Source organism: Myotis daubentonii, chromosome 16 (assembly GCF_963259705.1).
Source record: "Myotis daubentonii chromosome 16, mMyoDau2.1, whole genome shotgun sequence".
Lineage (NCBI taxonomy): Eukaryota > Metazoa > Chordata > Mammalia > Chiroptera > Vespertilionidae > Myotis > Myotis daubentonii.
Window position 1 is genome coordinate 38,745,400 of NC_081855.1, and position 14,193 is coordinate 38,759,592.

Sequence of the window (14,193 nt, forward strand, 5' to 3'; positions counted from 1 at the left end):
GGTCTGCTCCAGAAACCACCCTCGGCCCAGGATGCCCCTCTGACTCAGAGAGACAGACAGCAGGTCCTCTGCCCACCTCACGCCCCCTCCCCTCGCCCCTGGCGGATCCTACAGAACTCTCCACTCCTGCTTAACTCATCATCTGGTCATTGGAGCTTTGGGGCCTGAAAACCAAGTGTCTTGAGTTAGGGCCACCTCTCCGGCCGCTCACTCATTCACTCACCAAACACAAGCCCCCAGGTCAGGGGCTGGGGTGTGTGGGGGTCAGGAGTTACAGGGAGGAATACGGCGTGATACCCAGCCCCGGCGCAGGGGGCTTGGGGTGGACATCGGGCCTCTTGGGGTTGGGGGGCGTCCTGGGGACCCCACGTCCTTGGAAGTGGAGAAAGGAGAGCTGAAGGCAGCGACTCAGGGCAAACGCCCCAGGCGTCCCGAGCGGGTGGGGCGGGACCTGCGGTTGCCAGGGAGGAGACTTTGGCGTCGCGTCACCAAGGTAACCCTGACCGAAGGAAGCCGGCCATGGCCTCTGGGACTGGAGGGAGCTGGGCTCATCCCGCACCGCAAAGGGCAGCCCCCATGGTGAGGCTGAGCCAGGGAGCAGAGCCTGCCTTTCCCGCGAGGCCTGCGGGGCGGTGGCAGAGTTGGGGAGCGGTCACGGGGTGGGCGGGCGGGGGAGGGGTGAGAACTGGGGGTGGGGGTGGTGGGGGATGAGATGAGGAGAGCGACCCAGCTGGAGAGGAAGAGACTTGGCAGGGAGCGGGGAGGCCAAAGGGGTGCTGAGGGGTTAGGGAGGCAACTGGGGCGCCAGGGGGGGGGTGGGGTTGGATCCCAATCCCTTCTCCGCTTAGCCTGGCTGATCACCCCTTTCCCCAGCCCTGGGTGACAGTTCTGCAGCCCTTCCCATGGGCGGTCCCACCGCCACCCCCGCAGCCAGGACGTGTGAAGGAAGGTGAGACTCCGGGCTCCCTCCTGCCCTGTGCCTCCCTCTACCCGCACCTGCCTGGGCACTGAGGCTGCACCACCACCCGCTTCTGCGCCCCAGGGCTGGGTGTCCGGGAAAAGGCCCTGGTGGGGGCAGAGGGCTAGGGTGGGGGTAGGGGGCTGGGGTGGGGGAAGGGGGCTGGGGTGGGGGCAGAGGGCGGGGTGGGGGCAGGGGGCCTGGGTGGGGCAGAGGGCTAGGGTGGGGGCAGGGGGCTGGGTGTCCAGGAAAAGGCCCGGGTGGGGGCAGGGGGCTGGGGTGGGGCAGGGGGCTGGGGTGGGGGCAGAGGGCGGGGTAGGGGCAGGGGGCCTGGGTGGGGCAGGGGGCTAGGGTGGGGGCAGGGGGCTGGGGTGGGGGCAGGGGGCTGGGTGTCCAGGAAAAGGCCCTGGTGGGGGCAGGGGGCTGGGGTGGGGCAGGGAGCTGGGGTGGGGGCAGAGGGCCTGGGTGGGGCAGGGGGCCGGGGTGGGGCATGGGGGCTGGGGTTGGGCAGGGGGCTGGGGTGGGGGCCAGGAGCTGGGGGCCTGCCTGCTGAACCTGCGGAACCTCCGTTCCCTAGACCTGATGGAGCTGATGCTGCTGCAGAACGCACAGATGCACCAGCTGATCCTGGGTCGCCTGGTGGCAGCAGCGCTCAGCCCCTGGCCGGCCTTCTCTGGCCCGCAGGTGGGAGGCTGGGGGGTGGGGCTGGGGGTCCCTAATCCAGACCACGCAGGCCTTGTTTTCAAGCAGGCGTCCCTGCAGTGTGTCCCTCCCTGGGCTGCAGGCCCAGGAGGATGGGCGCCATTGCACCTGGACCTGCAGGCGCCTGGTACTTAGGGGCTGATGTTTGCTGAGAAGCCAATGAATAAATGAATGACTATGAACACCAGGCAACTTTGGCTGTGCCGGCACAGGAAGGGTGCCCTGCCTGCGTGCCCCCCTGGCTGGGCATGAGGAAAGGCTCCGTGGAGGGGCAGGTGGCCTTAGAACAGTAATGGCGAACCTTTTGAGCTCGGCGTGTCAGCATTTTGAAAAACCCTAACTTAACTCTGGTGCCGTGTCACATGTAGAAATTTTTTGATCTTTGCAACCATAGTAAAACAAAGACTTATATTTTTGATATTTATTTTATATATTTAAATGCCATTTAACAAAGAACAATCAACCAAAAAAATGAGTTCGCGTGTCACCTCTGACACGCGTGTCATAGGTTCGCCATCACTGCTTAGATCCAGCCCTTGACAGCCAGCCACATGGGGTCTTGATGGTTGGAGGTGAGGGCGTGTCCACCACCCAGGCTGGCAGAGCCCTCCAGCGGCCCTGGGAGGAGTGGCTCCAGGGCCTGGGGCGGGCCAGGGGCAGCTTCCTGGCTCCCACCCAGCTCTGGAGTCAAACCTGGATTCTTCCAGTCCCTGCTCGCCTCTCATTAGCTGGGTGACCTCGACCAGCGGCTCAGGCTCTTCAAGCCTCAGGTTCCCACCTGCAAAATGTCTCCAAAGTGCCTGCTTACATGGAGCAAATACCAAGAACCAGTTGGTGATGCAGATCTGGAAAAATAATTTAGAGGCACGGAGGAGTGGGGGTGGGGAGAGCCTGACCCTGTGTCACCCGCCCCCCCTCGCACCCCCAGGTCCACATGGAGGGTCCGAAGGAGGAGAGTGAGGAGGAGGAGGAGCTGGGAGCCCAGGAGGAAGAGCCTCTGGTGGTCCACCACCACTACCTGCCCTGCCCGACGCCCGCTCTGGGCCCCCAGCCTCCCTGGCCAGCGCCTTTCCTTCCCCCTCCGCCACACCAGCCCCCCTTGCAGGATGCACCCAGGATCCAGCAGCGCCCTCCTGCCAGGAGAAGGGGGGTGTAAGTGAGGCGAGGCCCTGCTCTGGCTGGGCTGGAGGAGCTGCCTTGGGGCTGGGGCGGGTGGAGATCGCTGTGGGTCAAACCGCAGAGGTCACTTCTGATGGGGCATTTCTTTTCTCATCCCCATCTCAGGAGAGCCGTGCCCCCACCCCCACCCCCCAGTGCCACGGGGACTGTGGGTGCGGATGTACCCCCGGCTTCAGGTAGGGGCAGGGGGTGTGGGCAGCAGGCTCCAGGCCTAGGGATGGGTCAGGAGGCTAGGGGGGTTGTCTTCCCCTGAGGGCGGGGGTACTGTCACTGCTGCAGGCAACTGGCCTGTCCCCTTTCCCCTTTCCCTCCTTGGGGTCCACTGAGGCAGGAGGGAGTCAAGATGAGGGTGCTGTCTCCCCCCACCCAGATTACTATGACGCCGAGAGCTTACTATGAAGACAGACGCTGGCCCAGGGACCCACCCCAGCGGCACTGCGAGGCTGGATACAGCCCCCGAGGGCCCCTCTGGTGCTCACAGCCACACCTGACAGCCCTTCTCTGCCTAACCCCAACCAGGCCCTCCCCTCCAGGGTGAATCAGTCTCCTTCCTTCCCATTAAGACCTTGGGCCAGCCCATCTCTTCTCTGGAGTAAGCCCATTAGGTTCTTCACTGTTCAAGGCCCTCGACCCACGTGAACACCCACCTCTGCCCCACTGTTTGCTTCCCGGGCGAGGGGGAGGCTGGGAACCAGAGCCCCCCCAGACCTCAGTCCCTCACCCCTCTCTCTGGGAAGGCCAGGGCTGCGGGGTCTCCGATGGCCTAATCACGGAGCAGGAGGCCAGAGAAGACTGGTTTTGTTGTCCACAGCTCTGTAAAGGCCAAGATGCAGAAGAATCCTGACTGGGAGGGTCCTGGAGGTGCGCCAGGTCCCTGGGGGCCCCACCCTCCACTCCACCAACAGGAAGCTGGCTCTGTGGCCGTGTCCTGCTCCGACAGGGAGTGGCCCCAGTTCCCGAGGGCCGTGTGGGAACAGAGTGTCTCTGCCCGGCCAGGCCAGGGCACACCGCCCCAACCTCACCGAGGAGGCCCTTGTCACTCGGCCAACGAGGGTGGGTGCCCGGTGCCAAGGCTGGTCAGCATGGGGGCGCCTCAGGGCTGGGCTGGCCCGAGGCCTCTGTGAAGCAGAGGGTGGAGGGACACTGAGGAGGCTTCTAGGGAGAGAAGTATCAGCCCGATGCGTCACCTTCCCGGCCGCTGAGTACTCTCCCAGGAGGAGACGCGAGGCACAGGGTTAGGTCCAGGCGTTTGTATTCAGACTAGAAAAGGAAACGTCCCCCAGGTCCTCTGCGGCTTGTCACTGTCCTCCTGCCGTGGCCGGGCCACATCGCTGAGAGCCACACTGAGTTCCAGTGGCTGCCGGGGCCGGGGCCACGACCCCACGCAGGCTATGCCCGGTAGGAGCGTCTCAGCCTCCTCCACGCGGCTTGTACCCCGTAATTGCCTCTCCGCCTCTGGTGCCACTGCTGGCCGAAGACAAAGCACAGCAGGACGGACGCCACAAACAGCAGCAGCAGCACCGACACGACGGCGATGATGATGACCATCTGGTTGTCCGGCATGGGCTCTAGGGGAGAGGGCAGTGGTCTGAGAAGGCCTCCGGGCCTGTGTGCACATATGCATAACCCGTGGACGCAGACAGTGGGGTGGTGAGGGCTGGGGGCGGGGGGGCAGAGAGAGGGGGCTGAAGAGGGTCGATGGGGGAAAAAGGAGACACGTAATACTTTCAACAATAAAGATTTAAAAAAGAAGAAGAAGTGCTCTGGTCCTAGGTGCCAGGGCCCAAGGGGGAGTGAGGTCCACCCCCATCCATCCTGCAGTCACCCGGGTCACAGAGACGAGTGACAGATGGTGTACTAACTAGGGGAAAGGTGAGCTGGGGTCTGGGCTACCAGCCAGGCCTCGGTGAGACTGTGAGGGCAGCCTGTGGGCTCTGGGCACCATGGTCTGGGCAGTGCACGCCAACCCCTCCCTGGGCAGAGCCGAGTGAGTTTCTACCAAACTCGCTAAAGACAGGGAACACCTGCCATCAAGAGTCACAGAACCGCCCTGGCTGGTGTAGGTGAGCAGGGAAGGGTCGTGGGTTTGATTCCTGGTCGGGTCGTGGTGTGCGCGCAGGAGGCAACCAATAAGTGTGTCTCTCTCACATCAATGTTTCTCTCTCTCTGTCCCCTTCCCTCCCTCTCTCCCACTCTTTCTAAAATCATTGGAAAATATCCTCAGGTGAGGATCAACAATAACAAAAAGAATCAAAGAACAGTGGAGTTCTAGAAGACCTGAGGGGTCGGTTAGGTCAAACTTTTCATTGTAGAGAGGAGCCAGAGAGAGCAGGTTGACTTGGTCAAGGCCACACAGCTCACTAACGGCCAAGCAACTAGTCCAGGTCCACGCTGGGGCTTGGAGAGAGCTTCAGGGAGGAGGGAACGTAAGAGGGACCCCTCTCAGGACCCAGTGTGGGGCCCCTGTTGCCTCCCCCCCGAGCTGGCAGAGAGTGGGCTGAGGTTCTGACTTCCCTCAGGGCCTAACGTGAAGGCCCTGTCCTCGCCCCTCTCCGGGCCAGGCCGGGGCCTCCTCCTCACCATGGATCTCAAGCACCTGAGGCTCTGAGGTTCTTTGGATCAAACCCCCACCACGAGGTTGCAGGTCCAGCTCAGCCCGGCAGGAGAAGTTGTGGCGACCGTCTTCCTTGTGAGCCGTGCTGTTGTGTGTGATCATGGCTTCTTGGGGGGCAGCTGTTTCCCCCTCAAATCTCTGCATGTGCAGGGGCTCCTGGCCACGGAACAAGGTGAGGGTGAGGTTCTCAAGGGGTGCCACCGCCGGCACCCTGCACTCCATGGTGAAGACTTTGCCCACAGTCACCCAAGTGGGCTGCAGCTTCAGCAGCACTTGCTCTGGGGGGTCTGCAGGGGAGAAAGTGGGGAGGTTGGGGGCACGGTCCCAGCGGGCCCACCCAGCCAAGAGCACCCCCTATCAGCACCGTGTGCTCAGGTCCCCGGCTGGACTTGCGGAGGCTGGGGCCTGGCCTGCTCCAGAGTGTAAGAGAGGAAGAAGGAGGCCTTTAGGGTGTAGGGTGTGCCGGGTGGTAGTTTTACGAACGTGATGGGTTCTGCCGTGGACAAGAATGGAGGTGGTTAGGTGTCTCCAAAGAGAGGGTCAGAGACTGTGCAGCCAACTAGAAAGATGTACATGTTTGCACCTGTCTCCTTCCTCGCCAGAATTTTAAAAACTAAACAGTTGGGCACTTATGTTCAGAGAGACTTAGAAGGGAGCGCTCACTGGAACTGGGCATGAGCTGTGAGCTCTCACTTAGCAGGTGGGGGCCAAAGTCAGACCTGCCTTCCTCCTCAGGGTCAGGTTCACGGCCCCCTCAACCCCTTATCCAACGGAGCCCTGGGTGCGGCCTGCATTTCCCTCTGAGCCAGACATCTCACCCCAATCACACCAGGATAGGATGTTGGAGCGAGGGCGTCATTTATTTGATCCGTTCACGGGGAGGATCCCAGCAGCACCCTTAGTGCCGAGATGTTGGGACTCCGTGGCTAAGGGCAGGTGTGTGTGTGATGGTCTCACATTTGCCGAGGGCCCTCAAGGGAAGAGAAAAGCACCTGGGGACTCCTCAACCTCCCCTGGAGAGCGTGCCGCCCTCCTGATGGTGCCCCCACCACTTGTCGTGTCCCCGGCCGGGGCTGCTGCTGAGCTGGGAGGAGGCTGTGAGCACTGCGATCGCCCTCTTCGGAGCAAGCCTCAAAGGCGGGGTTGCCACAGGCCCACGGAGGCCAGCGAAGGGTGGGAGCAGACCCTGAGCCCAGGGCCTCGGTCCTGCTCCTTGTCACCCCAGGAGCCCAGGGAGGAGCGGAGCACCCAGGAGCAGGCGCTGCGCTGGGGGAGGAGGGCGAGCGAGAGGCACTCACAGAACATGGTGATGCTGGCATTCCTCTGCACCTGCCTCCCGGAGCAGGTGAAGTGGCAATATACGACCGTGTCCGTGGAGACGTTGAAGACCTCGTAGAGCTCCCACTGAGGCTGCTTGTCCAGCAGAGTCTTGCTTAGGGTGGTCTCCAAACCGCTGATGGTGGGCTGCAGACAGCTGGTGCTGCAGTTGATCTCAGAGGACCCTCCGTGCTTCACCACCAGCTGCTCTGGCGACACGTAGACCTCGAACGCCTCCTCGCCAGACCCTGGAAGACCGGAAACTCTGGGCAGCAGATGTCCCCGCTGTCCTGCCCGGTGGAGCTGCCCACTCTGATCGAGGGGGCGGGGCCAACGAAGAAAGGCCAGGGATGGTCCCTCTGCTCCTAGACCCGTGACCCTTGTTCAGGCCTCGTGGGCTGTCCCCCTGCCCCTGGGTGCCCCTCCTCCAGCCTGTCACCTCCAGGCAGAGTCCTCTTCCTCACGCACTTCTCTCTCCACGGAGGGGGACCCCATTCCACCTTCAAGGCCCCATGTGCCCTCCCTCCTCCACCAAGACCTCTCTGAGATGGAGGTGGACTGTGTCTTCGGAGCTCCTGTGGCCCAGGGTTCAACCCATCCCTCCCTCCTCTCCTTTCTTCCTCAAATACTGTCTGAACGCCCGCTTTGTGCCCGGTACTGTTCTAGGCTCGCGGGAGTGAACAGAGCAGACCAAATCCTGCCTTTACAGAGCTCACATTCTAGTGAAGAAAAGAGACAACAATGAACAAACATCCAGCCCATTGGATGGTGGTAAGCGCCTGGGAAAGGAAACAGGGGGGTGTAGGTGTATGTGTATGTGGGGAGGGAGGGGCACTTTAGCACAGGCCTCACCGAAATAACAACATCTGAACAAAGACATGAGGGAGGTGGGGGTGAGCCCTGCCGTTATCTGGGGGAGTATTTCTAGGAGACGCCCTGGGTCGGGAGTGGTGTGCTGTGTCTGCCTGCGGAAGAGCGAGGTGTCAGGACGCTCTAGCTCAGCGAGGAAAAACACAGGGGAAGCGAGGTCAGAAAGGAAATGGGACCACCCTGCCCGTGGCCTGGGAGTGTCCCAGTGATTCACACTCCTACGCACTCTCCCTTCGCCATTTTAGAGCTTCTAGAAGGCAGGACCCTGTCCCCCACTGTCCTGTGTGTGACAGACTCAGGAAGCCTTTGATGCATGGAGACTGAGCCCTCAGCACTCACCTCTCTCTTAGCAACGACCAGGAAGGTCCTCGATCCCAACCAGCTGGGCCCAGCCTGGGTCCTGTGCTAGCACCATGCCCACAAGCCCCACGCAGCCCCCAGATGGTAGAACATAATGAAGTGGCAAGAGACGGGCTTTGCAGGTACATGGAGCTGGATCTGAATCCTGAGTTCACCGTGTGCCAGCTCTGAGCCTCTGTTTCTTCATCTGTGAAATGGGCTAGTAATTCCTGTCCCAAAGCTGTTGTGAAGGTTCAATGAGATGGCACTTTAAAAGCATCTGGCAGGTTGTGCAAAACGGGGTGCGTGGCACCTGGTGGTACTTCCCCTCACCGTCCCCTTGACCCACTGGCAGGGCTTTCACTTTCGCTCTGAGGCTAGCCAGAAGGTGAGGCCCTCTGCTGCCCTCTTCTGTCCCCTAGGCCGCATCCTAAGACCAGCTAGGCCGGGCGTGCCTTCACCTTCTCTTGAACCCCAGCACCCTTCACCTCCTGAGGCCCCTACTCAGCCCACCATTTAGTCTCCATGACCTGCCACATCCACACCATGAAGCGGTGGGGCTATTCAACCTGGTGTCCCAAAGGCCAGGCCCCTCACCTGCTCCCAGGTATCCATACCATCCTGTGCCCATGGCTGGGGCCACTATGTCAAAGCCTCCGAGACTTCAGGGTTAGCACCCCGCCCCTAAAGCCGGGGGAGCGGGCAGCCCACCCTCTGGGCTGGCACAGGCCCAGTCAGGAACCCCAGGCACTGGCTCACCTGGGCAGAAGAGCACAGCAAGAAGAGCTGCGGGCAGGCCCCAGCAACAGAAAGGGGACATCTCAAATGGCATCCACGGGCTGGCAGCTGAGGGGGCCTGCAGAGATAGAGAGTGGGGTCAGGGAGTGGTGGCCTGGCGTCGCGGCGGAGCCGCCAGCCTTTTGTAAGCTGGTGACTGCATTTCCTCTCATTATCTGAGCGGTTCTTGGGAAGCCACGTGGAAGGCAGCTTCCTCCGCCTGGGCTGCAAGAGTCCAGGCAGAAGAAGGCGGAAGCTGCTGCTAAGCGGGGCCACAACTTGACCCTTGGGCATGCTCAGTTTAGAGGTGATGAGTGCCCACACGTGGGCAAGCAGGTACACGTGTGTGCGTGATGTGCGTGCACACAGGATTCTGGCGCGCTGTGTGGGCACAGAAGACAGTGATGACTACAAGCCCCAAATCTCACAGGACACACTGTTGGGGTCCCCTCTGGGAAGAAAATACCCTAAGTCAGGACCTGTCCAGAACAGGGTCACCCTAGCAACGCAGATAAAGAGCTGGGCTTTCCTAGGGAAACGTGGGTGGGACTTGGAGGCTTCCAGCTAACAGCCCAGCACTATCGACTTAGACCTTCATACCCGCATAGCTTTCAACCTGGACGTGTCCCGACCCAGCTGATACAGGGACAGTCTGAGGCCCAGAGCCTCAGGAAATTTCCCAGCCCTCAGCAGCCCAGGCACAGACAGAGGTTATGGGATCAGTCCGACCGTAGCCCAAATCCTCAGCCTCCATTTCCAGACCTGGCTTGTGGGGTCTCCCCTCCCCATCCAGGTGGGGAACAGAGGTTGGGTTTAGGGTCTGACAAGCTGCAGTGTGTTTCCTGGAGGCTTTGTCACCTGTTGCAGGATCCTCAGACGCAGTGAGCAGGTGAGGGGGAGTCCGATGGTGGGGAGGGTCTTGCCAGGAGGCTTTTGGTCCTGACACTTCCAGCCTTCTTGCTCCAGCTGTGGCCAGGAGGCTCAGGGGCCAGCTGGCCTGGGAGAGACAGGACAGCAGCAGGCTTCCTTGCTTTCTCAGCCCCCTCCTCCCACAAAGATGGTGCCTTGCCAAAGGGATGCCTCCGTATTTTCAGGGCTCGGGCCAAACCTCGTTCCTGGGTTGGGAGGGTGGGGAGAGGCCATGCCCTTCTCTTTGGCTGCTGTTACTATAGTATGTGGCTGTCGAGGGCAGCCCTGTCAGCAGGGACCCGGGGAAGCCCAAGACAGGCCGCTCGCTGGGCCTCGGAAGGATACAGAGAGAAGATGGAGAAGAGAGTGGAACTGAACTCCAGCCCACGGTGCGGCTGCAGGAAACACTCCCCCAATCCAAGCTAGAGGCTGAGGGGGCGCCCCAGGGGATCAGACAATGGGCCCTGCTGAGGTGGGGGCTCTGTGGTCTTCACTGGGTCCGAATAATAATAGTAACAACAACTACAAAAATAATCACAACAGTAACACAATAAAGTGAACATTTACTGACTGCAGGTCACAAGCACTACACAAAGATTAACTAATTAATCCCCCAACTCTACGAGGTAGGTACTGTTACTGTCCCCATCTTACAGATGGGGAAACTGAGTCACCGTTGGGGCAAACCAGGCCTATGCCCATGGCTTTGTTAGACATGTGTACTGCAAAATGCGATCTTACATGTCAGTCTCCCCTCCCTCCCCACTGGCCTTTCCATCCATGAAGACAGAAGCTACAGCCACCAGGAAGTAACACTGCCTGGCACACAGTAGGTCTTAATAACTGTTCAGTCAGTAGATGGATGGATGGGTGGATTAGCAAATGAATGAGAGACGGTCTTGATAAACAACCCAAACGACCTTTCTGGTGGGCCCACTTAGCATATCTTTCTCCTTTTGGTGATGTCTCTGCTGCCCCCCAGGCTACAGCTGGGCTATAAACAGGGACAACCAGGGTCCCATGATCTTTACAAATCCTCAGATTTTTAATGTGATTCAGGCTGGTTCCCTTGGAAACCACAGTTTTCCATGTGACTAGCAAATGGGCGTGACCCGGATCTTGACACAGGAGTATGGAATGGTTGAAAGTCAGAGGGTGGAAAAAGACAGCCCCGGCAAACAGTAACCAGGAGAAAGCCAGGAAAGCTGCGCTGATATCGGACATAGGGGACTTTTATGATAAAAATACTAGGAACAGGGTAAGTGCCTAAATGAAAAGGTCAGTTCACCAGGAAGTTAGGATAGTTCTAAACTTGTAAGTATCTAGCTTCAAAGAACGACAAAGAGATAAAACCACCATCAAAACAAGAGGTTTTAATACACTTCTTTCAACTATGAATAATGAAGCAGACCAAAAAAAAAAAAAACCCCAGTAAATGAATAGAAGAGCTGAAACACAGTTTAAAAGCTTGATAGGTACCTATAAATCAGAGAATACAATTTTTTTAAAAGGTTAGTTTTAAAATTCCATATATTTGGTAATGTAAAAACATGCCCTAAAATAACCCATGGGTCAAAGGAAAAAAGAGTAATAACAGATTTAAAAAGATTTAGAATTGAATAGTAGTGAAAAAACATATATTAAAAATTTATGGCCAAAACTGGTTTGGCTCAGTGGATAGAGCATCGGCCTGTGGACTGAAGGGTCCCGGGTTCAATTATGGTCGGGGGCATGTACCTGGGTTGCGGGCACTTCCCCAGTGGGGGATGTGCGGGAGGCAGCTGATCGATGTTTTTAACTCTCTATCTCTCTCCCTTCCTCTCTGTAAAAAATCAATAAAATATATTTAAAAAAAAATTTATGGGATGCATCAAACATGGTACTTAGAGGGAAAGTTATAGCCTCGATGCTTGTACTAGAAAATAGTCTGAAATAAACACCCAATTTAAGTAAGTAGTCAAGAAGTTAGAAAAGGAAAAAACAAAGTAAACCCAAAAGTAAACCCAAACAGAATAATGAGCAGAAATCGATAAACTAGAAAACAAAGTAGACAGGATGGATAAAGCCAAAAATCAGTTCTTGAGAAAACGAATAGAATGGGCATATCTATTTATAAACAAAAGAAGGCACAAGTAATTATTATTAGGAACGAAAACAGGAACATTATAAGATTAAAAAGAAGATGTTTTAATGCTTTAAAGAGCCAACCCAGCGGCATGGCTCTCGGTTGAGCATCAACCTGTAAATCAGGAGATCATGGTTCAATTCCTGGTCAGAGTACATACCCGGGTTGGGGGCTCGATCCCCAGTGTGGGGTGTGGGGCGTGGGTTGTGCAGAAGGCAGCCAATCGATGATTCTCTCTCATCCTTGGCGTTTCTATCTTTCTCTCCCTCTCCCTTCCTCTCTCAAATCAATAAAAATATATTTCAAAAAAGAAGACGTTACAAATTCACAGAAAAAGAAAGCAGAACAGTGGTTGCCAGGGCCTGGTGAGTTGTTTGATGGGTTGAGTTTCCGTTTTGTATGAGAAACCTCGAGGTTGGTTACAAGAAACCACGCATGTACTTACCACAGCCAACTACTGCTATCAGGCAAAGAGGACTTTTAGTACAAAGATATTGATAAGGGATAAAATGGGTGCCTAAATTAAAGGATCAATTCATAGTTCTACATGGATAAGCATCTATCTTGAAAAAACTACAAAGAGATCAAACCACCAGCATAGCGAGATATTTTAATACACGTGTCTCAACTATGGATAAAGAAGCACACTAAAAATGGGAAAATGGTTAAGATGGTACGTTTTGTGTTATGTGAATTTGACCACAATTAAAAATGTCTACAAATAGCCAAAACCGGTTTGGCTCTGTGGATGGAGCGCCGGCCTGCGGACTGAAGGGTCCCAGGTTCGATTCCGGTCAAGGGCGTGTACCTTGGTTGCGGGCACATCCCCAGTAGGAGGTGTGCAGGAGGCAGCTGGTTGATGTTTCTCTCTCATCGATGTTTCTGACTCTCTATCCCTCTCCCTTCCTCTTTGTAAAAAATCAATAAAAATATATTTAAAAAAAAAGTCTACAAATAATTTGTGCCAAGAAGTATGAAACAAAATAGAATAGGCATGCATATGTGATAAAGCACTAAGAGCATCGGGAGGGTGGCCACATCTGGGTGGGAGTGGGGAACGCACAGGTAGATGCAGGACTCAGGAACATTTCATGCCTGTGTTGAGTGCTGGCTTCAGGCCTGTCCATACTACCCTGCTGTATAGAATGTACATGTGTGCTACATATGTTACGTTACGTGCCACACATTAAATGTTACTAAAAGGATGCCAGGAGAAAAGAGAAATTCCCACGAGTTAGACAGAAGAGGAGGCTCTATGGCAGCGGTTCTCAACCTGTGGGTCGCGACCCCTTTGGGGGTCGAATGACCCTTTCACAGGGGTCGCCTAAGACCATCGGAAAACACATGTATAATTACATATTGTTTTTGTGATTCATCACGATGCTTTAATTATGTTCAATTTGTAACAATGAAAATACATCCTGCATATCAGATATTTACATGACGTTTTATAACAGTAGCAACATGACAGTTATGAAGTAGCAACGAAAATCATTTTATGGTTGGGGGTCACCACAACATGAGGAACTGTATTAAAGGGTCGCGGCATTAGGAAGGTTGAGAACCACTGGTCTATGGGAATGGGAGGGAAGTCCCCTCTCACGGAGGAGGGAGGATTTCACTGGGATTCATCATGAACCCCAGATGCAAGCCCCAGAGGTTGGGGACTGTCCCTTCCCAGGCTCCAGCCCAGCTCAGAGGGCCCAGGACATACCCATCTGGGCCCCTGGACCAGAAGGCAGCCCCGCAGCTCTAAATCTGTCACTGGGACAGAGTAGGAGAGGAAGCAAGAGAACAAAAACAGGAAACTACCACAAAGTGCAGTTCATGAACTCAGAGAGCCGACAGGAGCTCCGTGGAGCTGGGGACCTCTGCGATCTCCAGCCTCGTCCCCCAACCCCGCGCTTAGAGTGTGTGTGTGTGGGGGGGGGGGGGGGCGGGGGGGATGAAGGTCAGGGAGGGGGAGGGATTGAAACTCAGGCTTTGATGCTCCATCCCAAATCCTTTCCACTCTGCCCAGGGAGGTGGGAAGTGTGGCCTTACCTGTCATCTGCTGGATGGAGTGAGTGATGGGAAGGAGTGGTGGCCAGGGGTCCAGTACACCCCGAGAGGTGGAAGCTACATGAGATGCTGCCGCTGGGTGCCCTGGTGTCTTGGGGTCTGACGGATTAATTCAGGTTTCTTCCTTCCTTCTACCCAGAAGTCACGTGCTTCCTGTGCCTGATTCTCATCGCTTTCCGTCCGCTCCCCCCGCTGGAAAAAAACAAAATGGTGGTTAAAACACACACAGCCAACGATGTCAGCACGTTAACCTTTTCTGGTGTACGGTTCTGAGGCATTCAGTACTATCGCACGCTGTGCCACCGTCACCACCACCCATCTCCAGGACTTTCCCATCTTCCC

General features: G+C 56.7%; 2 protein-coding genes across 4 annotated transcripts; one reads left to right on the forward strand and one right to left on the reverse strand.

Moving 5' to 3' along the window:
* On the forward strand, window positions 1-3,932 carry PRR29 (proline rich 29). 2 transcript variants are annotated; one of them, XM_059669956.1, is made up of 6 exons: window positions 1-579; window positions 874-949; window positions 1,536-1,642; window positions 2,589-2,812; window positions 2,945-3,015; window positions 3,210-3,932. In XM_059669956.1, exons 1-6 carry the CDS (start codon window positions 520-522, stop codon window positions 3,236-3,238), a joined length of 567 nt encoding a protein of 188 aa, XP_059525939.1. In that variant the 5' UTR covers window positions 1-519; the 3' UTR covers window positions 3,239-3,932. The 2 variants fall into 2 exon arrangements, with proteins under 2 accessions (XP_059525939.1, XP_059525938.1); XM_059669955.1 differs by having other exon boundaries at window positions 385-579; window positions 2,945-3,932.
* A 142-nt stretch (window positions 3,933-4,074) lies between these two features.
* Window positions 4,075-14,193, reverse strand: ICAM2 (intercellular adhesion molecule 2). 2 transcript variants are annotated; one of them, XM_059669954.1, is made up of 6 exons: window positions 13,834-14,193; window positions 9,615-9,753; window positions 8,739-8,835; window positions 6,752-7,018; window positions 5,420-5,740; window positions 4,075-4,407 (listed from the first exon to the last, which is right to left on the reverse strand). In XM_059669954.1, the coding sequence occupies exons 3-6, from the start codon at window positions 8,809-8,811 to the stop codon at window positions 4,229-4,231; spliced, it is 840 nt and encodes a 279-aa protein (XP_059525937.1). In that variant the 5' UTR covers window positions 8,812-8,835; window positions 9,615-9,753; window positions 13,834-14,193; the 3' UTR covers window positions 4,075-4,228. The 2 variants fall into 2 exon arrangements, with proteins under 2 accessions (XP_059525937.1, XP_059525936.1); XM_059669953.1 differs by lacking the exon at window positions 9,615-9,753 and having other exon boundaries at window positions 13,834-14,192.

Excerpts from the sequence above, each read along its gene's own strand:
- PRR29 (XM_059669955.1), top strand. The coding sequence starts at position 520 with ATGGCCTCTGGGACTGGAGGGAGCTGGGCTCATCCCGCACCGCAAAGG. Across the intron at positions 580-873 it reads CGCAAAGGGCAGCCCCCATG|CCCTGGGTGACAGTTCTGCA; the intron begins GTGAGGCTGAGC and ends CCCTTTCCCCAG. Across the intron at positions 1,643-2,588 it reads CGGCCTTCTCTGGCCCGCAG|GTCCACATGGAGGGTCCGAA; the intron begins GTGGGAGGCTGG and ends TCGCACCCCCAG.
- ICAM2 (XM_059669954.1), bottom strand. The coding sequence starts at position 8,811 with ATGCCATTTGAGATGTCCCCTTTCTGTTGCTGGGGCCTGCCCGCAGCT. Across the intron at positions 5,741-6,751 it reads TGCCAGCATCACCATGTTCT|ACCCCCCAGAGCAAGTGCTG; the intron begins GTGAGTGCCTCT and ends TCTCCCCTGCAG. Across the intron at positions 4,408-5,419 it reads TCAGGTGCTTGAGATCCATG|AGCCCATGCCGGACAACCAG; the intron begins GTGAGGAGGAGG and ends CCTCTCCCCTAG.